General features: G+C 45.1%; 1 protein-coding gene across 1 annotated transcript in view; it reads right to left on the reverse strand.

Moving 5' to 3' along the window:
- Positions 1 to 25,557, reverse strand: part of LOC311126317 (neurexin-2-like) — a gene marked incomplete at its 3' end in the record, with an annotated part of 66,969 nt that overhangs the window by 28,271 nt on the left and 13,141 nt on the right. The window contains exons 2-5 of the mRNA XM_084200326.1: positions 13,625 to 13,786; positions 6,076 to 6,514; positions 4,656 to 5,039; positions 2,380 to 2,583 (exon numbers count right to left, since the gene is read on the reverse strand). Of these exons, the coding sequence (XP_084056452.1) occupies positions 2,380 to 2,583; positions 4,656 to 5,039; positions 6,076 to 6,514; positions 13,625 to 13,786 (1,189 nt within the window). The remainder of the gene's footprint in view (positions 1 to 2,379; positions 2,584 to 4,655; positions 5,040 to 6,075; positions 6,515 to 13,624; positions 13,787 to 25,557) is intronic.

The following is a 25,557-nucleotide window of genomic DNA, read 5'->3' on the forward strand; positions in this document are numbered from 1 at the left end:
CAAGCGCACACTTCTACATCTGGATGTACTAGAAGATATGCTGGAATGTGCTCTACAAACATTTTCACTCATCTTTATTCTACACTGCTTCCTCTGAAACGCATGTCTTCTGATAGAACATTGTAAAATGGCCGAGCTCTGTTATTGAGTTAGTGGTCTCTTATGCCCTCTGGTGGCGACAGGCTGTGTGTGCGTGTGGTTGTGGTTGAGGCTGAGGCGTGGTCTCGAGCTGTCAACCGCTACAGAATAGTGGACTCAAACAACCAGGAACCAGGCTCACTGTTATAGGGGGGAGGGTTGCGAATGCAGATATGAAGGTGATTTTCCATTCCTCAATGACAAAATAACCTAAAGAATGGTAAGGTTGTCCACAGCTTGTGTGAGTGAGGTGTACAGCATGTCAACTAATGTGATTGTATGGAGTTTGGACTGAAAAGTCAAAAAGAAAGCAAGTATTAGAGCATTGTTGTAATTTACGCAAGTGTGTCTTAGTCACAGAATGCAGAATGATTGATTTAAAACCATCTAATTGTATATTGATAATCTGATCATGCAGTGTCATCATCAAGTCAACATTATCAGTGCAAAGTGTGTCCCTGTACACTGTTTCATATTGACCAATTAACTAATCTTTAATTATCCCTATCTTAATGGTAAGCAGTAACACATATCCCCAAGATCCTCCTCTGATTCTATAATGATTCCACCTCCAATTAAAATCCTCCAAACGAGCTATGAATAGAAATGTTGATGTGGATATGACACCTCTGGGCATTGTGGGATTTGGATACGTTAGGGAGCCAGCTATTAGGAGGAGGTAAACCAATATCTGGTTAATTTGGACACATTAGCACTATGGATTAGCATTTAGCCTCATTAGCTATGTGTTTAAGGGGCCGTGATTGTTCTGGGCCAAGGTGAATGTGGGTCTGTATGTGGGTGCTGTGGCGCGCAGGGCTGAGCAGCATGGCCGTCACAGGACCTCCGACCGTGTGTGTGTGCGTGCGTGTGCGTGTGTGTGTGTGTGTAGCTGTGGGACAACACTGGGCTCTGAGCCGGTCTCTCTGGCTGTTTGATCCAAGGGCCGCAGACATACAGGCCATTGAAGGGATGAAAAGTTCCATCTTCTGAGCCTTGGCCAGGTGAGAGAGAGATGAGAGAGAGAGAGAGAGAGAGAGAGAGAGAGAGAGAAGAGAGAGAGAGAGAGAAGAGAGAGAGAGAGAGAGAGAGAGAGAGAGAAAGAAAGAAAGAAAGAAAGAAAGAAAGAAAGAAAGAAAGAAAGAAAGAAAGAAAGAAAGAAAGAAAGAAAGAAAGAAAGAAAGAAAGAAAGAAAGAAAGAAAGAAAGAAAGAAAGAAAGAAAGAAAGAAAGAAAGAAAGAAAGAAAGAAAGAAAGAAAGGACTATGCTATGGAATTATTGGAGGAACCATCCTCTCCACCACCACCTCCTGTCCCTAATTTGGTGGCCCACACTCCTGTATCCAAGGGTGCACCTGGGTCCTGTTTCTCCCCGGCTCCTGCTCTCTCCCTTTAAAATATGTAATGTAAAGGGGCGGTTACCATCACTGCCTTAGGTCACAACAGTCTGCCAGGAGTCCAAACTATAGACAAATATTGAAGGGATTCTTCAGGATTTTGGTAATGTTGCCCTTTATCTACTTCCCCAGAGTCAGATGAATCATGGATATCATTTTTATGTCTCTGCGTGCAGTTTGATGGAAGTTGCTAACGAGCTCTAGCGCAATTGCTAATTAGCGTTTGTGCAGTGACTTGAAGTCTATGGTATCTGCTAGCATGCAGATACCCATAGACTTCCAGTCATTACGCTAAGGTTAGTTAGCATTGGCTCACGTAACTACCTCTAACTCCCTTCAAACTGCACGCAGAGACATCAACATGGTATCCACCAGTTCACCTGACTCTGGGGAAGTAGATAAAGGGTCTCCACATTACCAACATCCTGAAGAATCCCTTTAAGGCTTAGCGCTGTAGAATAATATGCTTCTATATCCTTATTCCATTTCAACGTTTTAAAAGATATAGATATATTACTGCCTTCCAGTCTTTATTTTTTGCACTCCTTTAGAAAGATGTTAGAGTAGTCTATGGACCATAATGGCTTTACCATTCTCTATAGCACCACCTACTGGCAGACGGTCTGGACAACCAAACCCCTTTATCTTTCTTTAGCTAGAGATCTCTCCATAGGAATCAGGGGAGAAACAGAGCAAAGAGGCTACAGGAGTAGGTCTAACCAGGGAAGCAGAGACAGGAGACAGGCTTGAAGTGACAGACAAAGGCTCAGGTTTAGGGGGTGGAGCTTGACGGAAGGGGTTAAGCGAAAACCAGAGGGGGTCATGGTGGGGTTGCCATGGGTTACCTAGATTGACGGTCAGCTTGATCCTGCCACCGTCCAGCTCTAGCCGCAGCGTGTCGGCGGACTCTTTGGAGGTGGTGGCCATGAGGAGGCCATAGGCCCGTTGGGACATGAACCGTAGCGCCACGTCCTCTGCCTCAGTGTGCATGGTGCCTGGGATGATGATCTTCAGGTACATGCTGCCGTCGTAGCTCAGCACCGTCGCCTCTGTAAGGGGGTGGAGGTATGGAGAGGAATGCAGAAGCACACATGAGCAGACACACAGACAGACACAGACAGACACATACATTATGGAGTGATAGTATGTTTAACAAGAGAACCCAAGATTAGAGATCTGACATTGTAGATTTTCCAATACACACATTGACACCCAGTGCAGAAAGGTCTTCCAAGGTTAGCAACGTGTCTTTTCTTTAACTAGAGAGGACAATAAAGGGAGGTGTTATAACAACTCTAATACAACTAACAGAATATATGATGTAGATAACATCATAGACACGTACAGCAAAACAATGTAGTCACCCCTGCAGCTGACTTTACGTAGATAACTTCTGTAGAGATGATTGACAGGTTGCCTAAGGAGGTCTCTGTGTATGTGGGTCAACACGTGTCACCATGGGATAGGCTGATTCACCATGACTGGGTACTTCCCTTTTATTTAGGATGCATATGGTTTGGAGCACAAACCAAATACTGTATGATGCTACTGGTTAGGCCACTGAAATCCACTTTAACACAAAGCATATTGGCTTTTGGCAAACAACTATTTGCTGTTGAATAAAACGGCTGACTCAGAAGGTTAGTTTCCAATCTTACTGTATTATTGAAGACCAAGTCCCACTACTTATACACTAATATTGAGTTAGACCACCCTGGTCAGACAAGTGACAACTAAGCACAATATTGTAACTCTTTTTCATTCACTTGCAGTATAAGATAACCACACTAGAGGGTAGGGAAGCACCACCAAAAACACCCACAGATCATCAGAAACAAACATTACACCAAAGCTGGTACCAAATGACCTTTCTTTGGATGACGTTCAGTCCTTCACTGCCTTGATTTCAATTCAGACTCTCTTGTTACCGTTGATAGGCCACAACAGCATCCCTGAGTTGTGCATTCAATTCCAGTGGTGGAAAAAGTAGCCAATTGTCATACATGAGTAAAAGTAAAGATACCTTAATAGAAAATGACAAGTAAAAGTGAAAGTCACTCAGTCAAGTACTGCTAAAAGTCTAAAAGTATTTGGTTTTAAATATACTTAAGTATCAAAAGTAAATGTAATTGCTAAAATATACTTAAGTATCAAAAGTAAAAGTAAATGCTATAAATAATAAAAACGTCCTTATATTAAGCAAAACAGATTATTTTATTTTATTTACGGATTACCATGGACACACTCCAACACTCAGACATAATTTACAAACAAAGCATTTGTGTTTAGTGAGTCCGTCAGATCAGAGGCAGTAGGGATGACCAGGGATGTTCTCTTGATAAGTGTGTGAATTGGACCATTTTCCTTCCTGCTAAGAATTAGAAATCAAACTAGTACTTTTGGATGTCAGGAAAAATGTATGGAGTAAAAAGTTCACATTTTCTTTAGGAATGTAGTAGAGTAAAAGTACGTTTTCAAAACTATAATTAGTAAAGTTCAGATACCCCAACAAAATACTGAAGTAGTACTTCAAAGTATTTTACGTCACACCACTGCATTTCACCTGGGTCTCGAAGGAGATGCTTTCCTTTAGTGCTACGACACAGCAATCAGCCTACAGCTAATTAAAATGGATCAGACATACGTAGACGCTAGCACGTTGTGTCACCCCCGCATAGACAGACAGAGAGAGCAGCCTCGCACCACCTGGATATACGTGACAAGTCCAGATGGTGACAGTAAGCATCGTCGCTCTACCGAGCTCCACAAGCCTCCCCAGCCTCCCACCAGTTCAGTCAGCTAGCTCCCCATCCCTGCCAAGCTAACGTAGGTCCAAATGCCACCCATCCCCGAGTGCATAGCTCCTTTTAGCACACTGCAGCTGGTGGATGCTTTAGAGTGGCACGAGGGTAAGTCAATATAGCCTTATCATCTAAGCCTATTATGACTAGGGTTAGCTCGCTTGTAAGCATGAAACCAAGCCTAACTTAATCCCGACAGATCCCACTTCTGACACCGTCTCCCCACGGATCCCACCGCTGCCACCAAATGTCCCCATCCTGTTTCATCACCACCTGTTCCCCACTGCCCCGCTCTTCCCCGCTCCCCAGCCACTCCTCACCGATTTCACAGTTGCTGCCCAGGTAGCCGGTGCCGGTGCAGTCGCAGATGTAGCGGTTCCATCCCTCTTTACACAGGCCCCCGTTCCCACAGGGGGCGCTGCTACACCTCTTCTGCAGCTCGCGGGTGCAGAAGCTGCTAACGCCCGGGGAGCTCTGGATCTCGGCCAGGCGGCGCACGTCGCGGCTCTTGCCGTCGATGAAGAGGTCGCGGACGCAGCCCACGTAGCCGTAGTTGAGCAGGGCGGTCCAGACCTCGGGGGGCAGCACCAGGTCAGAGCGGGCCTCGGGGAGACCCCCCAGGAACATGTCGCTGTCCAGGTCCAGGATCTCACTGCCCTCGTTGGAGTTGAAGGGGATACTGCGGCTGTTCACTGAGATGGAGCCTGGGAGTGGAGGAGGAGGAGGAGAGAGGAGAGATAAGGGGGTATATACATGATGTCAAGTGTGTATGTGTCAGGACCGAGAGAGATGCAGGCAGAGGGGGTGGAGAGGTGTGTAGAACAGCTTTAAGACAGGGCCGAGAGAGATGCAGGCAGAGGGGGAGGAGAGGTGTGTAAAACAGCTTTAAGACAGGACTGAGAGAGAGGCAGGCAGAGAGGGAGAAGAGGTGTGTAGAACAGCTTTTAGACAGGACAGAGAGAGGCAGGCAGAGGGGGTGGAGAGGTGTGTAGAACAGCTTTTAGACAGGAGAGAGAGAGGCAGGCAGAGGGGGTGGAGAGGTGTGTAGAACAGCTTTTAGACAGGACAGAGAGAGGCAGGCAGAGGGGGTGGAGAGGTGTGTAGAACAGCTTTTAGACAGGACAGAGAGAGGCAGGCAGAGGGGGTGGAGAGGTGTGTAGAACAGCTTTTAGACAGGACAGAGAGAGGCAGGCAGAGGGGGTGGAGAGGTGTGTAGAACAGCTTTTAGACAGGACAGAGAGAGGCAGGCAGAGGGGGTGGAGAGGTGTGTAGAACAGCTTTTAGACAGGACAGAGAGAGGCAGGCAGAGGGGGTGGAGAGGTGTGTAGAACAGCTTTTAGACAGGACTGAAGGACAGGGAGATAAGAAATAGAGTAGGTGGATGATGGAGAATGAGTATACAGCACAGGAGGTCAGTGGCACCTTAATTGGGGAGGATGGGCTCGTGGTAATGTCTGGAGCGTAATTAGTGGAATGGTATCAAATACATCAATCACATGGATTCCAAGAGTTTGATGCCATTCCATTTGCTCTGTTCCAGCCATTATTATGAGCCGTCCTCCCCTCTGAATCCTCCACTGGTATACAGCATATAGTCTGTATTTATGTGTACATCTTTGCAACATAAGAGTACCTGGAAATATGTAGACTTTTTGCAATAGCTTCCTAGCTTGTACATTAGTAATGTCATGAACATATAAAAGTACTGATTTACTGCTTTGTAGATGTTCGTATCCTCACCTTTCCTTCCTTCCCTCTGGAAGTCCACATGGCACCACTCCCCGTCGTTCACCTTCTTATTACTGGTCTTCAGCTTGATACTCCCAGACCCCATGTCCATGAGCAGGTAGAGAAACCCATCCAGCAGCTCCATGGCGAAGTAGTCTGACTTCTTGTCCCGACCTAGTTTCTGCTCTTTAGTTCCCTGGGGGCGCCCGTGGCTGAACAGGAGCAGGCCGCTGGGTTCGGTGGTGCGGAAGTCGAAGGAGATGGAGCCTGTTTTCTTGGTGTTCCACTTGGGCAGGGCAATGAAGGACTCTGGGGACTCGAAGGTGACTGGGTCCAGGGCGGCCACGTCCTCACAGCGGAAGACAAGATCTCCGTTCAGGCTGATCTTAGGGTCCCGCTCGATGGCTAGCCGGGAGAGTTCTAGCTTGAAGTCGTTATTCTTGTACACCACCTACAGGGAAAGGGGGAAGGCGATAGAGACAAATTGGTTTTAGTATGGTCAGCTAATGTTAAGGTTCATGTTTACCTTCTGTATGCTGTGTTAGCAATCATAGACCCCACATGAATGTGGGAAAGATAAATTATGCATACAAAGGCCTACTGCCTAGTTTTATATTGATAGGTTTTGACAAAGACTACGCCCAACAATGCATCAGGGACTTTGAATGTGAAAAAATTCATTACAAACTAGTCTTTGAATACTGATGCCGTCTAGCTTTCTTTGGATATCTTGGAAAGAAAATGTGTCCATATAATTTACACTGCTTTACTATTCAAAAGACACTTCTCTCCCTTCACGTTGAATTTAGCATCTCAGGGTCCAAATGCTAGAATTTTCAAAGGACTAACCATAGACTTTAAAAGAAGTGTGGCGTTTGTTTGTGTGAATGTGACACATAGTTTAGCAAACTCAATTATTCACAACGGCACTCCGGGAGAACTCAAGGTGCAGGAGGAAGGGAATAAAACAAGGAATAAACTAGATGCCTACAGGATAATGCAAATGTTCCTGACAGACTTTGATGTAGCACATTGTTTCAGCTAAAAACTGTCTACATTCTCCTGAGTGTCTCCATTCATAATGTACAGTATTAGGTGCTAAAACTCTGGATAGTTTATTAAGCTGTCTGTCTTTTTTTCATGCAGCTTTTTCTGACCATGACCATCATGATGGCTGTCATCGGATGGGTTCTGGAAAGGTGGCACCCTGTGAAACCGCTGTGTGAGAACACCTCTTAGACAGAAGGGTGAAGACACAGCAGCAAAGTGGGCTCTCATCCCAGAGTGCACACCCAGTCTTACAACAGCTCTTAACGCACACACACACACACACACACACACACACACACAAACCACATTGACCATACACAGGCTCCTAGACACACACACACACAAGCCCAAACACTGTCCCCTGAAAGTAGTGCTTTTAGAGTCGTGTTAGAAAGATTGCCATTCCAAGCACAGACTCCAATTTATTCTGTCCTATCAAGGCAGTGCATAGATACTGCAAAGTCAGCAACAAAAGTGGACCAGCTTAAATCTCACGGTTCACTGAAATTGTTTTAAAAACCCTAGAGTCAATTGACGCACTGATGTGTAAATGTAACTTACATAACCAAATCTGTCAGTTTAAGCTAGAGATACAGTGCCTATGGAAATTATTCAGACCCCATGACTTTTTCCAGATTTTGTTACATTACAGCCTTATTCAAAAATGGATAAAAAATATAAAAAAATCAGCAATCTACACACAATACCCCATAATGACAAAGTGAAAACAGGTTTTTATAAATGTTTGCAAATGTATTCAAAATAAAAAACAGAAATACAATATTTACATAAGTATTCAGACCCTTTGCTATGAGACTAAGAATTGAGCTCAGGTGCATCCTGTTTCCATTGATCATCCTTGAGATGTTTCTACAACTTGATTGGAGTCCACCTGTGGTAAATTCAATTGATTGGACATGATTTGGAAAGGCACACACCTATCTATATAAGGTACCTCAGTTGACAGTGCATGTCAGAGCAAAAACCAAGCCATGAGGTCGAAGGAATTGTCCTTAGCGCTCCGAGACAGGATTGTGTCGAGGCAAAGATCTGGGGAAGGATACCAAAAAATGTATGCTGCATTGAAGGTCCCCAAGAACACAGTGGCCTCCATCATTTTTAAATGGAAGAAGTTTGGAACCACCAAGACTCTTCCAAGAGCTGGCCGCCCGGCCAAACTGAGCAATCTGGGGAGAAGGGCCTTGGTCAGGGAGGTGACCAAGAACCCGATGGTCACTCTGACAGAGCTCTAGAGTTCCTCTGAGGAAATGGGAGAACCTTCCAGAAGGACAACCCTCTCTGCAGCACTCCACCAATCAGGCCTTTTTGGTAGAGTGGCCAGACAGAAGCCACTCTTCAGTAAAAGGCACATGACAGCACGCTTCTCTGGTCTGATGAAACCAAGATTGAACTATTTGGCCTGAATGCCAAGAGTCACGTCTGGAGGAATCCTGGCATCATCCTTACGGTGAAGCATGGTGGTGGAAGCATCATGCACACAGCCAAGACAACGCAAGAGTGGATTCGGGACAAGTCTATGAATGTCCTTGAGTGGCCCAGCCAGAGCCCGATCGAATATCTCTGGAGAGACCTGAAAATAGCTGTGCAGCAACACTTCCCATCCAACCTGACAGAGCTTGAGAGGATCTGCAGAGAGGAATGGGAGAAACTCCCCAAATACAGGTGTGCCAAGCTTGTAGCATCATACCCAAGAAGACTCAAGGCTGTAATCGCTGCCAAAGGTGCTTCAACAAAGTACTGAGTAAACGGTCTGAAAACTGATGTAAATGTGATATTTCCATTCTTTTTTTATATTTTTTATATTTCAGCTGTTGTTCTTTTCTACATTAGAAAAAGTTCTAAAAACCTGTTTTTGCTTTGTCATTATGGGGTATTGTGTGTAGATTAATGAGGGGGAAAAAACGATTTAATCAATTTTAGAATAAGGCTGTAACGTAACAAAATGTGGAAAAAGTCAAGGTGTCTGAATACTTTCCGAATGCACTGTATCTGTTTTTTTGCATTGGATGCATCTCAATCCACCACATCCTGCAGTGTTGCTCTTCCGCATCTGCGGTGAAAGGTGGCAGAGCTAGAGCGGTGTTTATCAGACCATGGGATATCCCGAAAATCAGTCTTCTCACGAAAACGTCTGTAATGTCTGAATGGTTTGACCTACAAACCACCCCTCTGTAGAAAGGGGAGACTCTCACGACAACGATGGTCTTCTCCGTTTTGCTCCACGACCCCCACAAGTGTCAGGAGACTCGTCTGAAATTGGTACAGTCGATGTGGCAACTTCTGTTTGGCAGCGTCCGATCCATTTGGGCTACAAACGAATGGGAGCGCACTGTGGAAATGGCAGATTCTCACGAACATGATGGTGTTCTCCGTTTTGCTCTATCACAAGTGGTGACAGCAGGCTTGGCTAACTCACTGAGTGTTTGATTGAGCCTGCCCTGAGTGCTAGATAGGCAGGCATTTGCATTATTTCATTGATTTTATTACACCAGACATAGCTCAAGCAAGCCCAGCCAAAGTATTTAATAGAAAACAAATACCAATTGAACCCAGGTCTGAACTCCGGAAGCTAAACTCCAGAGGTTGCGGATACAACTTCTGCCATGTGGACCTCACAGTCTCGTCATTAGGATGAATTAGCAAGGCTAATAAGCTATGCTAACACTCTTTTGGCAGTCAACAAGCCAGCCACAGGAGACTTAACTCAAGGTGTCAGATAGAGAGGGAGGGAGGAGGGGACAAGAAAGAGGGAGAGGAGAAAGAGGGAGAGGACGATGAGGACGATCCCTCACAATGCTGGTATTGTGATGTCTGAGATGCCAGACAGAGTGAGTCAGGGGACACAGACAGCGATGAAAGCCTTCATTCAGCCAAGAGGGCTATGAGCCAATACCTGTCTGGCGCTATTCTAACACAGCCTGTAAGAACGTTTCTGGTTTTATAAAGAGACACATTTCAATCAGTTGATTCACTGCATCTTGCTGTGAGGACCAGAGGACTTGTTTGTGAGGGTCAGGAATCAAATGCACTTATTTTACAAGTCAGTCTGAGGTATGTAGACATCATTACAGTACAGTAAAGTACATGAGCGATAATCAAACTTTCAGTGAACTTTAGCGAGTTTAGAGGTAAGACAGCCTTCTGTGTCTGTCTGAACATTATTGCTAAGGTTCTATACTAAGATAACACTTTTAGCACTTTTCTGATGTTATTTAACGACTTTTGCCAATAACTTTTGCCAGAATGTCTGTCTCAATCGATGACATGTATCGGCTTAGGGTTTTCACTGTTCTGACGGCTAGCACTATGGCTAGGCCATTCCTCTTCTTCAGGGTGACTGGATTTATTTGTTTAGTCATTGAGAAACTCGGACAACCAAAGCAGCGGCTGCTGCAGTCCAGCAAGCAGCCAGCCTGCGGCAGACATAATCACTTTCACTGATGCTCCCAGGTGCTGGGGACCTCATGATGGGTGAGTGGAGTGGTGTGGTGTGGTGTGGTGTGTGTGTGTGTGTGTGTGTGAGGGGGGGGTGTTTGTGTGTGTGTGTTAGTGTGTGTGTGTGTGTGTTAGTGTGTGTGTGTGTGTGTGACTGAGAGAGAGAGAGAGAGAGAGAGAGAGAGAGAGAGAGAGAGAGAGAGAGAGAGAGAGAGAGAGAGAGAGAGAGAGAGAGAGAGAGGGAGAGAGAGAGGGAGAGAGAGAGAGAGAGCGAGGAGGTTGTTGGCCATCATTTCATATCATTTCCTTGTGTGTGTGTGTTTAAGGGGGTTGTTGTAGGTGTGAATGTTATTTTCATCTGGAAAAACAGACCAGGGTCATTTTGAAGAGGAATAATTATTTTGTTGCCACTACGTGTTGTAGTTTAAATACAGGTGTGATGCAGGAAACAAGACTGCTTCTAATCACCAACCACTGCAAATGGGTGTTTCTCTGTTACTTTCAAGCCAACTCACACGCACAGGCTAAACACATACACACACACATGCACACACATACACACACGCATGCACACACAAAGTCACTCACGCACACACACGCACAGGCAATCAGCCAACTCTCAACTCATTTCCCATTGTGGTGATGTGAATTGGGAAGGCTGCCCGCTGAGGTGCCTGAGTAAAATGTGTCTGAAATGAGGGGTGGAGCGGGATCCTATCATCCTACCAAGGTGAGGCTGACAAGGAGCTGTGGAGCGATAGAGCGGGAATAAGAGGGAGGGAGGAGAGGGGAATCAGTCGAAGAAATCAATTTTTAATTTGGCTGTCAGGATGGTAAAGCTGGTGTATCAGCAACACTGGCATTGACTTAATTACACACATACCTGGAGAGAGAGGGAGAGGGGGAGAGAGAGGGAAGAGATAGGGAAGAGAGAGGGAGAGGGGGAGAGAGAGGGAAGAGATAGAGAAGAGAGAGGGAGAGGGGTAGAGAGGGAAGAGATAGGGAAGAGAGAGGGAGAGGAGAGAGAGAGGGAAGAGATAGGGAAGAGAGAGGGAGAGGGGGAGAGAGAGGGAAGAGATAGGGAAGAGAGAGGGAGAGGAGAGAGATAGGGAAGAGATAGGGAAGAGAGAGGGAGAGGAGAGAGATAGGGAAGAGAGAGGGAGAGGAGAGAGAGGAGGGAGAGGAGGGTGTGAAAGAGGGCAATAGCAAGGTCATAAGTTGAGAGAAGGAGAGATGGCAGAGGGGGAGACAGATGGTAATATGGGGAGAAAGAGAGCAAATCCACAGTGTTACCTGAGAACAATACAAGATAAACCCTAATTCTTTAAGGCTCCTCTCTGGATCCTACTTTTCCTTTCTTTTAACTCACTCCCTCTATCCCTCTCTCTCTTTTCTATCTCACTCTCTCCTCTCTCTCAATCTCTCGTATTTCCTTCATTGGATATCTCGCTCCTGGAGGCTCCTGGCCAGGCGTATCAAAGGCCTTTCGTGCCACTAGGAACTTGAAAGCACAGCCACAGCCCTGACACAAGACTTCTAATCCTGCCCACAGTATTGACCAACAGGATGAAATGGCCTACAGTCTGAAGCAGCACCTCTCTCTCTCTCTCTCTCTCTCTCTCTCTCTCTCTCTCTCTCTCTCTCTCTCTCTCTCTCTCTCTCTCTCTCTCTCTCTCTCTCTCTCTCTCTCCTCTCTCTCTCTCTCTCTCTCTCTCTCTCTCTCTCTCTCTCTCTCTCTCTCTTCACTCGCTCTTCTCTCTCTTTCCTCTCTCTCTCCCCTCTCTCTTGCTCCCCCCCCTCTCTCTCTCTCTCTCTCACACTCTCTCTCTCTCTCACACACTCTCTTCACTCGCTCTTCTCTCTCTTTCCTCTCTTATTTCTCCTTCATTCACATCTTCTCACTTTTACTTTGTATCCTCTTCCCCCTTTATCACTGTGTTATGCAGTCTTCCCTCACAGGCTTCACTCTTTCTTGCCTCGACATCTTCCTTTTCCAATCCCCGTGTCTGCACCCCTTCGTCTGTTCATTCAGTCCCACCCCTTTTCTCTTGCTTATCCACTTCTTCTCTTCTCTCTGCTTTTTCACCTTCCCTTCATCCTCCTCACCTCTCCCTCCTTCTTTCCCTCTGTTTGTGGATTGAATGTATAGTCATCACATCAAATCACATTTTTATTTGCCACATGCACCGAATAGGTGTAGACCTTACAGTGACATGCTTACTTACAAGCCCCTTATCCAACAATGCAGTTTTAAGATAAATAAGCTTTAAGTAAAAAATAGATAAGTAAAAAATAAAAAATAATATTAAATAATTAAAGAGCAGCAGTAAAATAAAATAACAGTAGGGAGGTTATATACAGGGGGTACCGGTACAGAGTCAATGTGCGGGGGCACAGGTTAGTCGAGGTAATCACAAGACTAGAAATGCTTTGGGAGGATGATTTGATGAGGGAATTTCCCCAATAGCAACCAAAACAACGAAAATGTAATTGTGAAAGTGTAATAAAGTTAGAGATTAGGCGATTGCTATATGATTCATTAAAACTGATGAAACAATAATTACTTATAGAGAAAGAGATGGGAATATGACACCAATACCTTCCTTATAAAGATTATCTGATTTAATAAGTCATTTAATTGGAGTGGTCCTCTTCTCAGCTTGTTAAATTGTGGCTTGGAGCCTTATTGGGGAGGACAATTATTTCATACCAACTATGGTGATTTATCAGTATATTTCCTCCCAGAGTTAGGAGAATAACTTAGCTTCCCTGAGAAAATATCCAGCCTGTTTATAGGAGGAATTATGATGCATCTAAAAGCCTGTCTGACACCTCCTACTCTCTCTCCCTCTCACACACACACACAAACACACTAGCCCACATTACATCTGTGGACAGTTTGTGTACGCGAGCAAATATGAGTCAGTGTGTGTGTGTGTTTGTGTGTGTGTACATGTCTGTGCGTGTGTGGATGTTTGTATGTGTGTGTGTGTGGGTGTATGTGTGTTTCTGATTCCCCTCTCGATCCTCAGTACTGAAGCAGAGAGACACTCACGTCTTTGAGGCAGCCCATGAAGTTGTTGCTGACGGGTGATCCGGGCAGGTCCGCAGTATTGGGACTCCCCCCAATGTAGAAGAAGTCATCTGAGCCCAACATGGTGTAGTCCTCCTGGGTATACCCAGTAGTGGTCAAAATACCATCCACTGATATGGTCACCTGGTACGGGCACGGCCCAACAGACACAGGTAGGTAGAGAGGGATAGATAGATGGAGAGAGAGAAAAGAGAAAGAGTAGAGGAGTGGGAAAGGAAAGGAAAGGAAAGGAAGAAGTTGGATTAAACACTGGCGGTAAGCGGGTCTGTCCCCTACGGTGGGACGTTACTCGTTATCGATTGGTCGCGTTTGTGCAGCTCAGAGGGGAGTCGCTTGGGAATGCAGTTGCTGGGGTTGACCACAAGGACGGCGCTGTTTTCACTCTCTAATAACAGGTCTCAAGGGCATATTAATCACTGATAATATCCACACATTGTTAAATGCATGCCCTTGCAGAGTCAAACAACTGATAAACCTCAATGCTTGACTATTCTGTCTGCGTTCCCAGTCGAACATAACCTCAATCAAGAGAATCGGGGGATAAAAATAACTTTATTTTCATATTTAATTGCCAAAAGTCGTGTCTTTTGTGTGAGGTTACGGTTGCGAGCAGCATCTTTGATCACTGACAGAGTGGAAACCACCAGGCTGAATCAAACGTCCACTGGCAGAAACCTGATGGAGGGGAGATAGCACCGACTGAGAAGAGAAACACACCTTTGTTTTCCTTTCATGGAACGTAAAAGGTGTCAACCGTCTGTTTTAAAGGCTCCCTCAGGCCCTTCGGGGGAAGATTGTCCGTTTTTGACAGAAAGGCACCAGGCGCGTAGACATATTCATGCACTCTGTCTACAGAATGTTAAGTTCTGGGTCTATTCATTAGTATTTCCAAGACACCAGAGTATCCTTCAGTTCAGAGTCACTGTCAGTTGACCTTAATTTGATTATTGCAGAGTTGAGATGAGAGAGGGACTCTTTAACATGTAACACCAGGCTCCGTCTTAGCTCCAGACTACTCAGGGTGGGGGAGGAAATCAGACATGAAATCTGTCCAATTGAAGTTCCTATGTGATGTGAATAGATAAAAATATGCCATTTGCCTTGTAACGGTTTATACATTAGATGTGGTGTTTATAATTGAATGTCCACCCATTATAATAATGAATGTTTTGATGACTGAGGAACACTGTGACTGTGTTTGCCAGGAGTTTTGTGGAAATAGACCAGTGTCTTGCCAAGTGACTTGATTTGGACCTGATTTGATTTGGATCTGACACAGTCCGATACTAATTTAATTGATAGTGTAATTATACTAATAGTCCTGGATGGAGTCCCTACGATGCTCTCATCTGTTGATCCACATACACACTGAACTACACACAAACCAACAGCCCTGCTCTGGAATAACATTGCAATGAATAACATTGCATTTCCACAGTACAAATGCTTCATACTGGGTGTCTGCATAGTTTGGGACTCACTGTTCTCTTATCCAGGCTGTTTGGAGGTGATAGAAAACAGACAATTATTTTCTTCTTTATTTTCTATTTTAATACAGTAGGGGAGAGTGGGGTAAGTTGAGCCACCGTTGTTTCTAGAAAACCATACACAAAATTAATTAAAAAAATTGGTAGAGGTCATAATTTCATGGAGTCTGTGAAGGAAAACGTGGTAAGCAAGTTAGGTCCTAAAAACGGATTTTCACCAAGTCAAATTAATTTATTGTGTTAGAAGTTTCATGATGCTTGTATCTAAACCAAAGTAGATACTTTTAAGATTGCTCTATACATCAGTTGGGGTCTCTATAAGCTTCATAACCTAGTATGAAAGTGCATCCTTGTAGCTGTGGGGGCTAATATAGTCTAAATGTTCGCCTTGGGGTAAATTGAGCCAATGGCCATGGGGTAGGTTGAGCCAATGGTTGAGCCAATGGCAAGTTGAGCAAATTGAAGTGTTTTCTTCCCAGGTGTAATGCAAGGCGTTATCTCTGGGATATAAGGTAACAACAGGGCCTATCTTAAAAGGGATTTTAAAAAGTACAAAGCGTTTGTTAGGTGTTAAGCCTGTATTAAAATATCCTTTAAATGAATGTGTTGAATTGTGTTTGGGAAATAAAGATAGACATGGTTTTAAAAAGGTAGTGGTAATATTTCATTCAGTACATACATTTGTAGGTGGCTTAATTTACCCTGTCCCGCGGCTCAATTTACCCCATACCTGGGGTAAGTTTTGCCAAAAGACCACTTTGTTTTGGACAAGCTATGTTTTTATAACTGTAATGTTTACATTAAATCCGATTATTTCCAGGGATACACAACATCCTGAAATATATGTCAAATCAACTCAAAGTTTATTGGTCGCTAACACGGCTTTGCAGATGTTATAGCAGGTGCAGTGAAATGCTTGTAGATAGGCATGCCCAGCCTGAATTCAAACATATATATCTCACTCATCTACACACAATACCCCATAATGACAAAGTGATGTGTTTTTTGAAATCTTTGCCTCATGTATTGAAAAGGAAATACAGAAATCTAATTTACATACTGTAAGTATTCACACCCCTTTGCTATGACACTCCAAATTGAGCTCAGGTGCATCCAATTTCCTTTGATCATCCTTCAGATGTCACTACAACTTGATTGGAGTCCACCTGTGGCCAATTTAACTGTTTGGACATGATTTAGAAAGAAACACACCTCTATATAAAGTCCCACAATGGATAGTGGATGTCAGAGCAGAAACCATACCATGTCATAGCAGAAACAGTACCATGAATTCCAAAGGAACTGTCCTTAGATCTCAGAGATATTTATCTGGGGAAGTGTATAGAACAATTTCTAGAAGTTTCCAAGAGCACAGTGGTCTCCATCAAAAATATGGAACTACCCAGACTCTGCCTAGAGCTGGCAGTCCGACCAAATTGACCAACTGAGCAAGAAGGACATTGGTCAGGGAGGTGACCAAGAACTCAATGACCACTCTGACAGAACTACATAGTTCCTTGGCTGAGATGGGAGAACCTGCCAGAAGGACAACTCTCTCTACAGAACTTCACCAATCTGGGCTTTATGGGAGCTTAGCCAGACGGAAGCCACTCCTGAGAAAAATACGTATTACAGCACGCCTGGAGTTTGCAAAAAGGCATGTGAAAGACTCTGAGATCATAAGTCAAAAGATTCTGTGGTCTGATAAGACAAACATTTAACTCTTTGGCCTGAATGCAAAGCGCTATGTCTGGAGAAAACCAGGCACAGCTCATCACCTGTCTAACACCATCCCTACTGTGAAGTGTGGTGGTGGCAGCATAATGCTATGGGGATGCTTTTCAGCGCCAGAGACTGGGAGACTGGTAAGGATAGAATGGAGCCAAATACAGGCAAATCCTTGACAGGAACCTGCTTCAGAGTGCAAACAGCCTTAGTATTGGGCCAATATTTACATTCCAACAGGACAATGATCCCAATCATACAGCCAAAGCAATGCTGGAATGGCTCCAGAACAAGAATGTGAAAGTCCTTGAGTGGCCCAGCCAAAGCCCAGACTTGAATCCCATTGAAAATCTGTGGAAAGACTTGAATATTGCTGTTCACCTCCACTCCCTATCTAACTTAACAGAGCTTGAGAATATCTGCAAGGAAGAATGGGAGAAAATCCCCAAATCCAGATGTGCAAAGCTGATACAGTCATACCCAAGATGACTCAAAGTTGTAATCGCCGCCAAAGCTGCTTCTACAAAGTATTGACTCGGGTGTGAATACTTACGTAAATGAGATATTTCTGTTTTTCATTTACAATGAATTTACAAACCTTTCAAAAAACATGTTTTCACTTAGTCATTATGGGGTATTGTGTGTAGACAGGGCGAGAAAAAAAATCAAGTTAATCAATTTTGAATTCAGGCTGTAAAAACAAAATGTGGAATAAGTCAAGGGGTATGAATATTTTCTGAATGTACTGTATATCTATGTAGATATCTTTGTTAGAAAGAATACTATATTTCCTTTGAGGGAGTGATGCTGAATGTAAAAAATGGCTCAACTTACCCCACTCTCCCTTACCTGTAGGTTGATTTTGAGTATCTATTGAATCGGTTTTGTGGATAGTTACAAATGTAATTTTTTTCTACCAATTTAGATTAAATGTAGCCTACGAAAATGTTCACTTACATTACATTGTATTCTGTAGAAAATATTAGATCAAAAGATTTATTCAGCAATCAAATACTTTAAACAGCTCCATACAGATAACTCAACCTTGACTGGCAACTGACTGCTTTATAATAACGGTTTTCCCTCATCACAATCAATAACAGACCAGTTGAGTACCAAACTGTGAATACCAGCAAAGCAAAACATCTATTTCCATTTCATGAAAAAATTCTACAAATATGCCTGAGTTGAAAGTGAAAACCATGGTGCCTCATTCTTTTGAGGTCTTGAAAAGAACCCTGACAACAACTGCACTCCAAATGTCTCGTCCCCAGCTGAGCGCTCGGCTATTCCTTTTTATTTGGTCTTTTTTTTTTTTTTTTGACGTACTTCCCTCGAAACAGGGCAACCCATTTTTATGTCTGCTGTCACTACTTGAGGAGAATACATAGAGGCCAGTTTTGGTTGTGTTTATAGGAGACGTGGAAGAGGAGGTGGTGGAGGTGGAGTTGGGCACATCCCTGGTCATCCTGGGGTGCAGGGCTGTCGATATGTTCGCCTGAGGGCAACTTCTCTGGATTGGGGAGGGGTCCTGTGGGGGGAGGAATCCTGTGGGGGGAGGAGACTGAGGGGGGAGAAGGGAGTAGGGTCAACGTTACCGGCTATCAGTCTTTCGAGAAGCATCACAGCCCAACTGGCCCAAGTGATTCCAACACAGGAAGTTGGTGGCACCTTAATTGGAGAGGACAGGCTTGTGGTAATGGCTGGCGCGGAATAAGTGAAATGCTATTAAATACATCAAACACATGGTTTCCATGTGTTTGATGCCATTCCATTTGCTCTGTTCCAGCCATTATTACGAGCCGTCCTCCCCTTAGCAGTCTCCACTGGATTCGAAGTACGAGTGAGTTTGACACACGCTAATACAAAACCAAGGATCCATCGCAATTGAGTTCTCACTCCACGAACAACACAGCCTCTTCTTGGCTGCTATAGTCCAGAAAATCAGGGCACCGCATGAAACGCTATTTGAACCCCTTTCCGGGACAGAATAAGATACCAACTGCAGCAATTAAGGCAGGTTTGGCAGCGGGCCCTGTGTTATTTAGCTGTGTGGTGGTTGTCAGTGCAGCGCTACGCTAGCCTGGCACTGGGTCCAGTAGTTAACATCATTAGAGGGCCATTAATGGAGGGAGAGTCAGCCAGCTGCCAGCCACCTGTGAGGATTACATTTTACAGCATTTTACAGCTGAAAGAAGAACATTGGAGATTAGCACTGATTTTGGCCCAATCCCTCTCTCTTTCTCTCCCTCTCTCTCTCCGTTCTGCCTGCCCCTCTGTATACTGAACCTCTCAGATCACCCATTGACACACATTCATGCAAGTAACAAGAAGTAGTTTCATTGTAGTCTCCATTCAATTATCTTTAAAAAAAATACTGTGTACTGGCAATCTACCTAAATGTGTTATGCTGCTAATTGTTCCAATTTGGTTATCTCCATTTGTCCAGGTGACAAGACATTCAGTTGAATCAGGGGATCTGGCTTTTGGCCAGAGCAATTGTCTACAGAATATTAAGCTTTAGGGCTATTGAGGACGGTACAGTAGGTTTTGCCTCAGTCTTCAGCTCAACAGAATATTATTGTCTGGCCTGATGTTGCTTGTGGTTGCATCATCATCCACTGGCCTGAGACTAACTGGTGATGATGACATCACAGCTCGCTGCTTGTTCAAAATCCCTAGTTGCCTCAGATGCTCCAGAGCTAGACAGTAGGCTGGGGAATCTGGAGAAACAACAGCCCCAGAATGTCTGCACATATTTGATTTCGAGGTTTCTAATCTTTCACAAATAATACAAATCACATCATTTTAAATAGTACTAGAGAGAATGTGCCTGGATATTGCTCTTGGGCCTTTCTTTGTTTGTATTTCTGAATGTCCATATGTCTGGAATCCAACAGCTCTTTCTTACACAGTGTAGTCAGCCCCTCTCTCTGCCTGACCTAAAAGGAGATGGAACATTCACCATCGTCGCAACCACAGTCTGAACTCATCACCTGTCATGCAACCTGTCACTATCCTTTATTTCTATCTTTCTCAGACAACACACACACAATGCTGTGCATGTAAACACACACACACACACACACACACACACACACACACACACACACACACACCTCTCATCCAAGCTTGGCCTTGATCGAATAACTCTGTATGGCGATTGACGTTCTCTGTGTGCTTGTTAATGGATCAATAACGTCTGAATTTCAATTTCTGAAAGGCTGACTATCAAATTTCTGAAAGACTAACCTGCCTTCAGCTGACTACCTATAATAAAAGGGGTACATGCCTTCAGCGGACTACCCATGATGAAAGACTAACCTGTCTTCAGCTGACTACCCATAATGAAATACTAACTTGTCTTCAGCTGACTACCCATAATGAAATACTAACTTGTCTTCAGCTGACTACCCATAATGAAAGACTAACCTGTTTTCAGCTGACTACCCATGATGAAAGACTAACCTGTCTTCAGCTGACTACCCATAATGAAATACTAACTTGTCTTCAGCTGACTACCCATAATGAAATACTAACTTGTCTTCAGCTGACTACCCATGATGAAAGACTAACCTGTCTTCAGCTGACTACCCATGATGAAAGACTAACCTGTTTTCAGCTGACTACCCATGATGAAAGACTAACCTGTCTTCAGCTGACTACCCATAATGAAATACTAACTTGTCTTCAGCTGACTACCCATGATGAAAGACTAACCTGTTTTCAGCTGACTACCCATGATGAAAGACTAACCTGTCTTCAGCTGACTACCCATGATGAAATACTAACTTGTCTTCAGCTGACTACCCATGATGAAAGACTAACTTGTCTTCAGCGGACTACCCATGATGAAATACTAACCTGTCTTCAGCTGACTACCCATGATGAAATACTAACTTGTCTTCAGCTGACTACCCATAATGAAATACTAACTTGTCTTCAGCTGACTACCCATGATGAAAGACTAACCTGTCTTCAGCTGACTACCCATGATGAAAGACTAACCTGTCTTCAGCTGACTACACATGATGAAAGACTAACCTGTCTTCAGCTGACTACCCATGATGAAAGACTAACTTGTCTTCAGCTGACTACCCATAATGAAATACTAACTTGTCTTCAGCTGACTACCCATAATGAAATACTAACTTGTCTTCAGCTGACTACCCATGATGAAAGACTAGCCTGTTTTCAGCTGACTACCCATGATGAAAGACTAACCTGTCTTCAGCTGACTACCCATGATGAAAGACTAACTTGTCTTCAGCTGACTACCCATAATGAAATACTAACTTGTCTTCAGCTGACTACCCATAATGAAATACTAACTTGTCTTCAGCTGACTACCCATGATGAAAGACTAACCTGTCTTCAGCTGACTACCCATGATGAAAGACTAACCTGTTTTCAGCTGACTACCCATGATGAAAGACTAACCTGTCTTCAGCTGACTACCCATAATGAAATACTAACTTGTTTTCAGCTGACTACCCATGATGAAAGACTAACCTGTCTTCAGCTGACTACCCATGATGAAAGACTAACCTGTCTTCAGCTGACTACCCATAATGAAAGAATACACATACGAGGTCTGGATCATGTCCTCATGGCTGCAACCTGATGCTGGAGGCTTAGGGACACGCTTTAGAGGTAACACCTGGCACGGCACGAGACAGGATGTGTCAAGGCAACAGTGACTACAAGGTAATACCACTAAGATCACATGGGGATCAAGGATACAGGCTGAGGATGAGAGAGATGGGGGTTTGTGAAGGGTTTTATTGACTCCTGAGCTTCCGCTTTTCCTCTCTGTCAACATGAAAGGATTGTATCCAGATCATAGCAATGACAATCCATTATACTGTGTATACTGGGTCAGTGAACCGATCCAGTCGCTTTAAACCTATTCGCTCTAATCCGAGATACATACTGTATGATCAGGTTTCTTCATGCAGGTACTTAGAAGGAACAAGGAGAGGGCAGAATCAGTGAAGCCAATTCCCCCAGAGCTGCACCATACGCTCGAAGCCATTGCCCTTTTACCATTGATTTCTGAAAAAGCAGACAATGAATGCACTCTTAATAATGGGTAAATGGAGTGGGTCGTTGTATTTTTTTTTTTCTTCGATTTTACATCTAAAATAAACTACTAAATGGTACATCATCTTTAAATGTTAACACAGAATTGGTGTAATGTTTAGTGTAGTTATCCTACTGAAGTCTGGCAGGGTAGCTTTCTAGCAGTGCCATCAGCCTTACATTTCCTCACGTATCCTATTATACAGCAGGAGACAATTGTATTTATTTAACCTTTATTTTATCAGGGTGTCACGACTTCCGCCGAAGTTGGTGCCTCTCCTTGTTCGGGCGGCGTTCGGCGGTTGTCGTCACCGGCTTTCTAGCTACCACCGATCTACGTTTCTTTTTCCATTTGTTTTGTCTTGATTGTACATACCTGGTTCCCATTACATTATATTATTTCCCTATTTAACCCCTTGGTTCCCACATGGTTTTGTGCGTGTTTGTTCTTTGTTTTGGGTCCAAGACTTATGTGAGCTGGGGTGTTTTCCCTGCGTGGAAATTAGTGTTGTTTATTTTTTTGGAGTAAAGTACGTCGTTTACTCAGTTCTGTGTCCTGCGCCTGACTCCGTCCTACCGCTGCACATTGACACTTGACAGAAACACGCACCCCACATGGAGTCAGCAGGTGCATCCAGTCCTCCGGTACCAGTGGAGGAGCGCGTCCAGCAGCACGCGACGATGCTCCAGAATCTTGGCACAGCCATGGATCGCATGTTGCAGACCATGGAGCGATGGGAGAGAGGGGTTTTTCCCACAACCCCATCAACTTCAGATCAACCCTCACCGATGTCCACCCCTCCGTCACCTGGACCCAGTGGGATTCGTCTCTCGCTCCCGAGGGCATATGATGGGACGGCTGCCGGGTGCCAGGGGTTCCTGCTCCAGGTGGAGCTCTACCTGGCAACCATCCACCCGGCTCCCTCGGGATACGAGAGCGTGTCCTCCCTCATCTCCTGTCTGTCGGGGAGAGCGATTGAGTGGGCCAGCGCTTCCGGGCGGTCTTCGATCATCCACCTGAGGGGAGAGCGGCGGGGGAACGCTTGTTCCACCTCAGACAGGGGAAGAGGAGCGCACAAAACTTCACACTGGACTTCAAGACCTTGGATGCCAGCGCGGGATGGAATGAGAGGGCCTTGATTGACCATTACCGGTGTTGTCTACATGAGGACATTCGTCGGGAGCTGGCATGCAGGGACACCACCCTTACCCTCGACCAGCTGGTGGATTTATCTATACGGCTGGATAACCTGTTGGCCACCCGCGGACGTCCAGGTCAGGGTCCGTCCATTCCATTCCCCAGCACCTCCGACCCTACCCCTATGGAGCTCGGAGGTGCTGCTCTAAGGGTGACCGGAGGGGGGGGGCGTTTCCTGCACCAACTGTGGCCGCAGAGGGCACACTGCTGGTCGGGGCTGGGGAGGTTCCCCAGGGAGTTGAGGCAGCAGGCAGGGCACTGGTGGATCATCCCAGGTGAGTAGGCACCCGACTCACCCAGAGCTCCCTGTTGCGCACATGTGTGTATGCATAGAATTTCCTGAGTTTTCCCCGCCTTCCCAGCATAAGGTGCTAGTAGATTCAGGTGCAGCTGGGAACTTTATTGACCGTTCATTTGCACGTAGATTAGGGATCCCTATTGTTCCTGTTGATGTGCCCTTCCCTGTACATGCCTTAGATTGTCGTCCTTTAAGGTCGGGCCTGATTAGGGAGGTCACAGCTCCACTATGGATGAAAACACAGGAGGGTCATGAGGAGAGAATTAGTTTCTTCCTGATCGATTCTCCTGCGTTTCCTGTGGTGTTGGGGCTTCCCTGGTTGGCCTCTCATGACCCCACTATTTCGTGGCAACAGAGGGCTCTCAAGGGATGGTCACGTCAGTGCTCAGGGAAGTGTGTAGGTGTTTCCATAGGTGCAACTATGGTGGAGAGTCCGAACCAGGTCTCCACTATGCACATTCCCCCCGAATATACCGATTTGGCTCTCGCCTTCTGTAAAAAGAATGCGACTCAACTACCACCCCATCGACAGGGGGATTGTGCGATAAATCTCCAGGTAGGCACAGCACTTCCCAGGAGTCACGTGCATCCTCTGTCTCAGGAGGAGACGGTGGCTATGGAAACATATTTCTCACAATCTCTGGGACAGGGATACATTTGGCCTTCCACTTCACCTGCCTCCTCAAGTTAATTTTTTTGTGAAGGATGGAGGTTTACGCCCGTGCATTGAATATCGAGGTCTAAATCAGATCACTGTGAAGTACAGTTACCCACTGCCTCTCATAGCCAATGTGACAGAGTCATTGCACGGGACTAGATATTCAGGGACCTGCACGGGCAGGGTGTAGTGGTGTATATAGATGACATTCTAATATACTCCGCTACACGCGCCGAGCATGTGTCCCTGGTGCGCAAGGTGCTTGGTTGACTGTTGGAGCATGACCTGTACGTCAAGGCTGAGAAATGTATTTTCTTCCAACAGTCCGTCTCCTTCCTAGGGTACCGGCTATCCACGTCAGGGGTGGAGATGGAGAATGACCACATTTCAGCCGTGCGTAATTGGCCGACTCCAACCGCGGTAAAGGAGGTGCAGCGGTTCTTAGGGTTTTCCAACTACTACCAGAGGTTTATCCGGGGCTTTGGTCAGGTAGTGGCTCCCATTACCTCCTTGCTGAGGGGGGACTGGTGCGACTGCAGTGGTCAGTCTCCCGAGTGGCGCAGTGGTCTAAGGCACTGCATCGCAGTGCTAACTGTGCCACTAGAGATCCTGGTTCGAATCCAGGCTCTGTCGTAGCCGGCCGCGACCGGGAGACCCATGGGGCATCGCGCAATTGGCCCAGCGTCGTCCAGGGTAGGGGAGGGAATGGCCGGCAGGGATGTAGCTTAGTTGATAGAGCATGGCATTTGCAACGCCAGGGTTGTGGGTTCGATTCCCACGGGGGGCCAGTATAAAAAGATATGTATTCACTAACTGTAAGTCGCTCTGGATAAGAGCGTCTGCTAAATGACAAATGTGAAAATGTAAATGAACCACAAACCATCAGTGAACCAATCACCACCAGTGAACCAAACACCACCAGTGAACCAAACACCATCAGTGAACCAAACACCATCATTGAACCAAACACCATCAAATGAACCAAACACCATCAGTGAACCACACACTGTCAGTGAACCACAAACCATCAGTGAACCACAAACCATCAGTGAACCACAAACCATCAATGAACCAAACACCACCAGTGAACCAAAAACCGTCAATGAACCAAACACCATCAGTGAACCAAACACCATCAGTGAACCAAACACCATCAGTGAACCACAAACCATCAGTGAACAAGAAACCATCAGTGAACGACAAACCATCAATGAACCAAACACCACCAGTGAACCAAAAACCGTAAATGAACCAAACACCATCAGTGAACCACAAACCATCAATGAACCAAACACCATCAGTGAACCAAACACCATCAGGTAATCACATAACATCAGTGAACCAAACACCAAACACCATCAGTGAACAAAACATGATCAGTGAACAACAAACCATCAGTGAACCAAACACCATCAATGAACCAAACACCATCAGTGAACCACACAC

The sequence above is a fragment of the Coregonus lavaretus genome (assembly GCF_964263955.1).
Source record: "Coregonus lavaretus genome assembly, contig: HAP1_SCAFFOLD_1976, whole genome shotgun sequence".
NCBI classification, from domain to species: Eukaryota; Metazoa; Chordata; class Actinopteri; order Salmoniformes; family Salmonidae; genus Coregonus; species Coregonus lavaretus.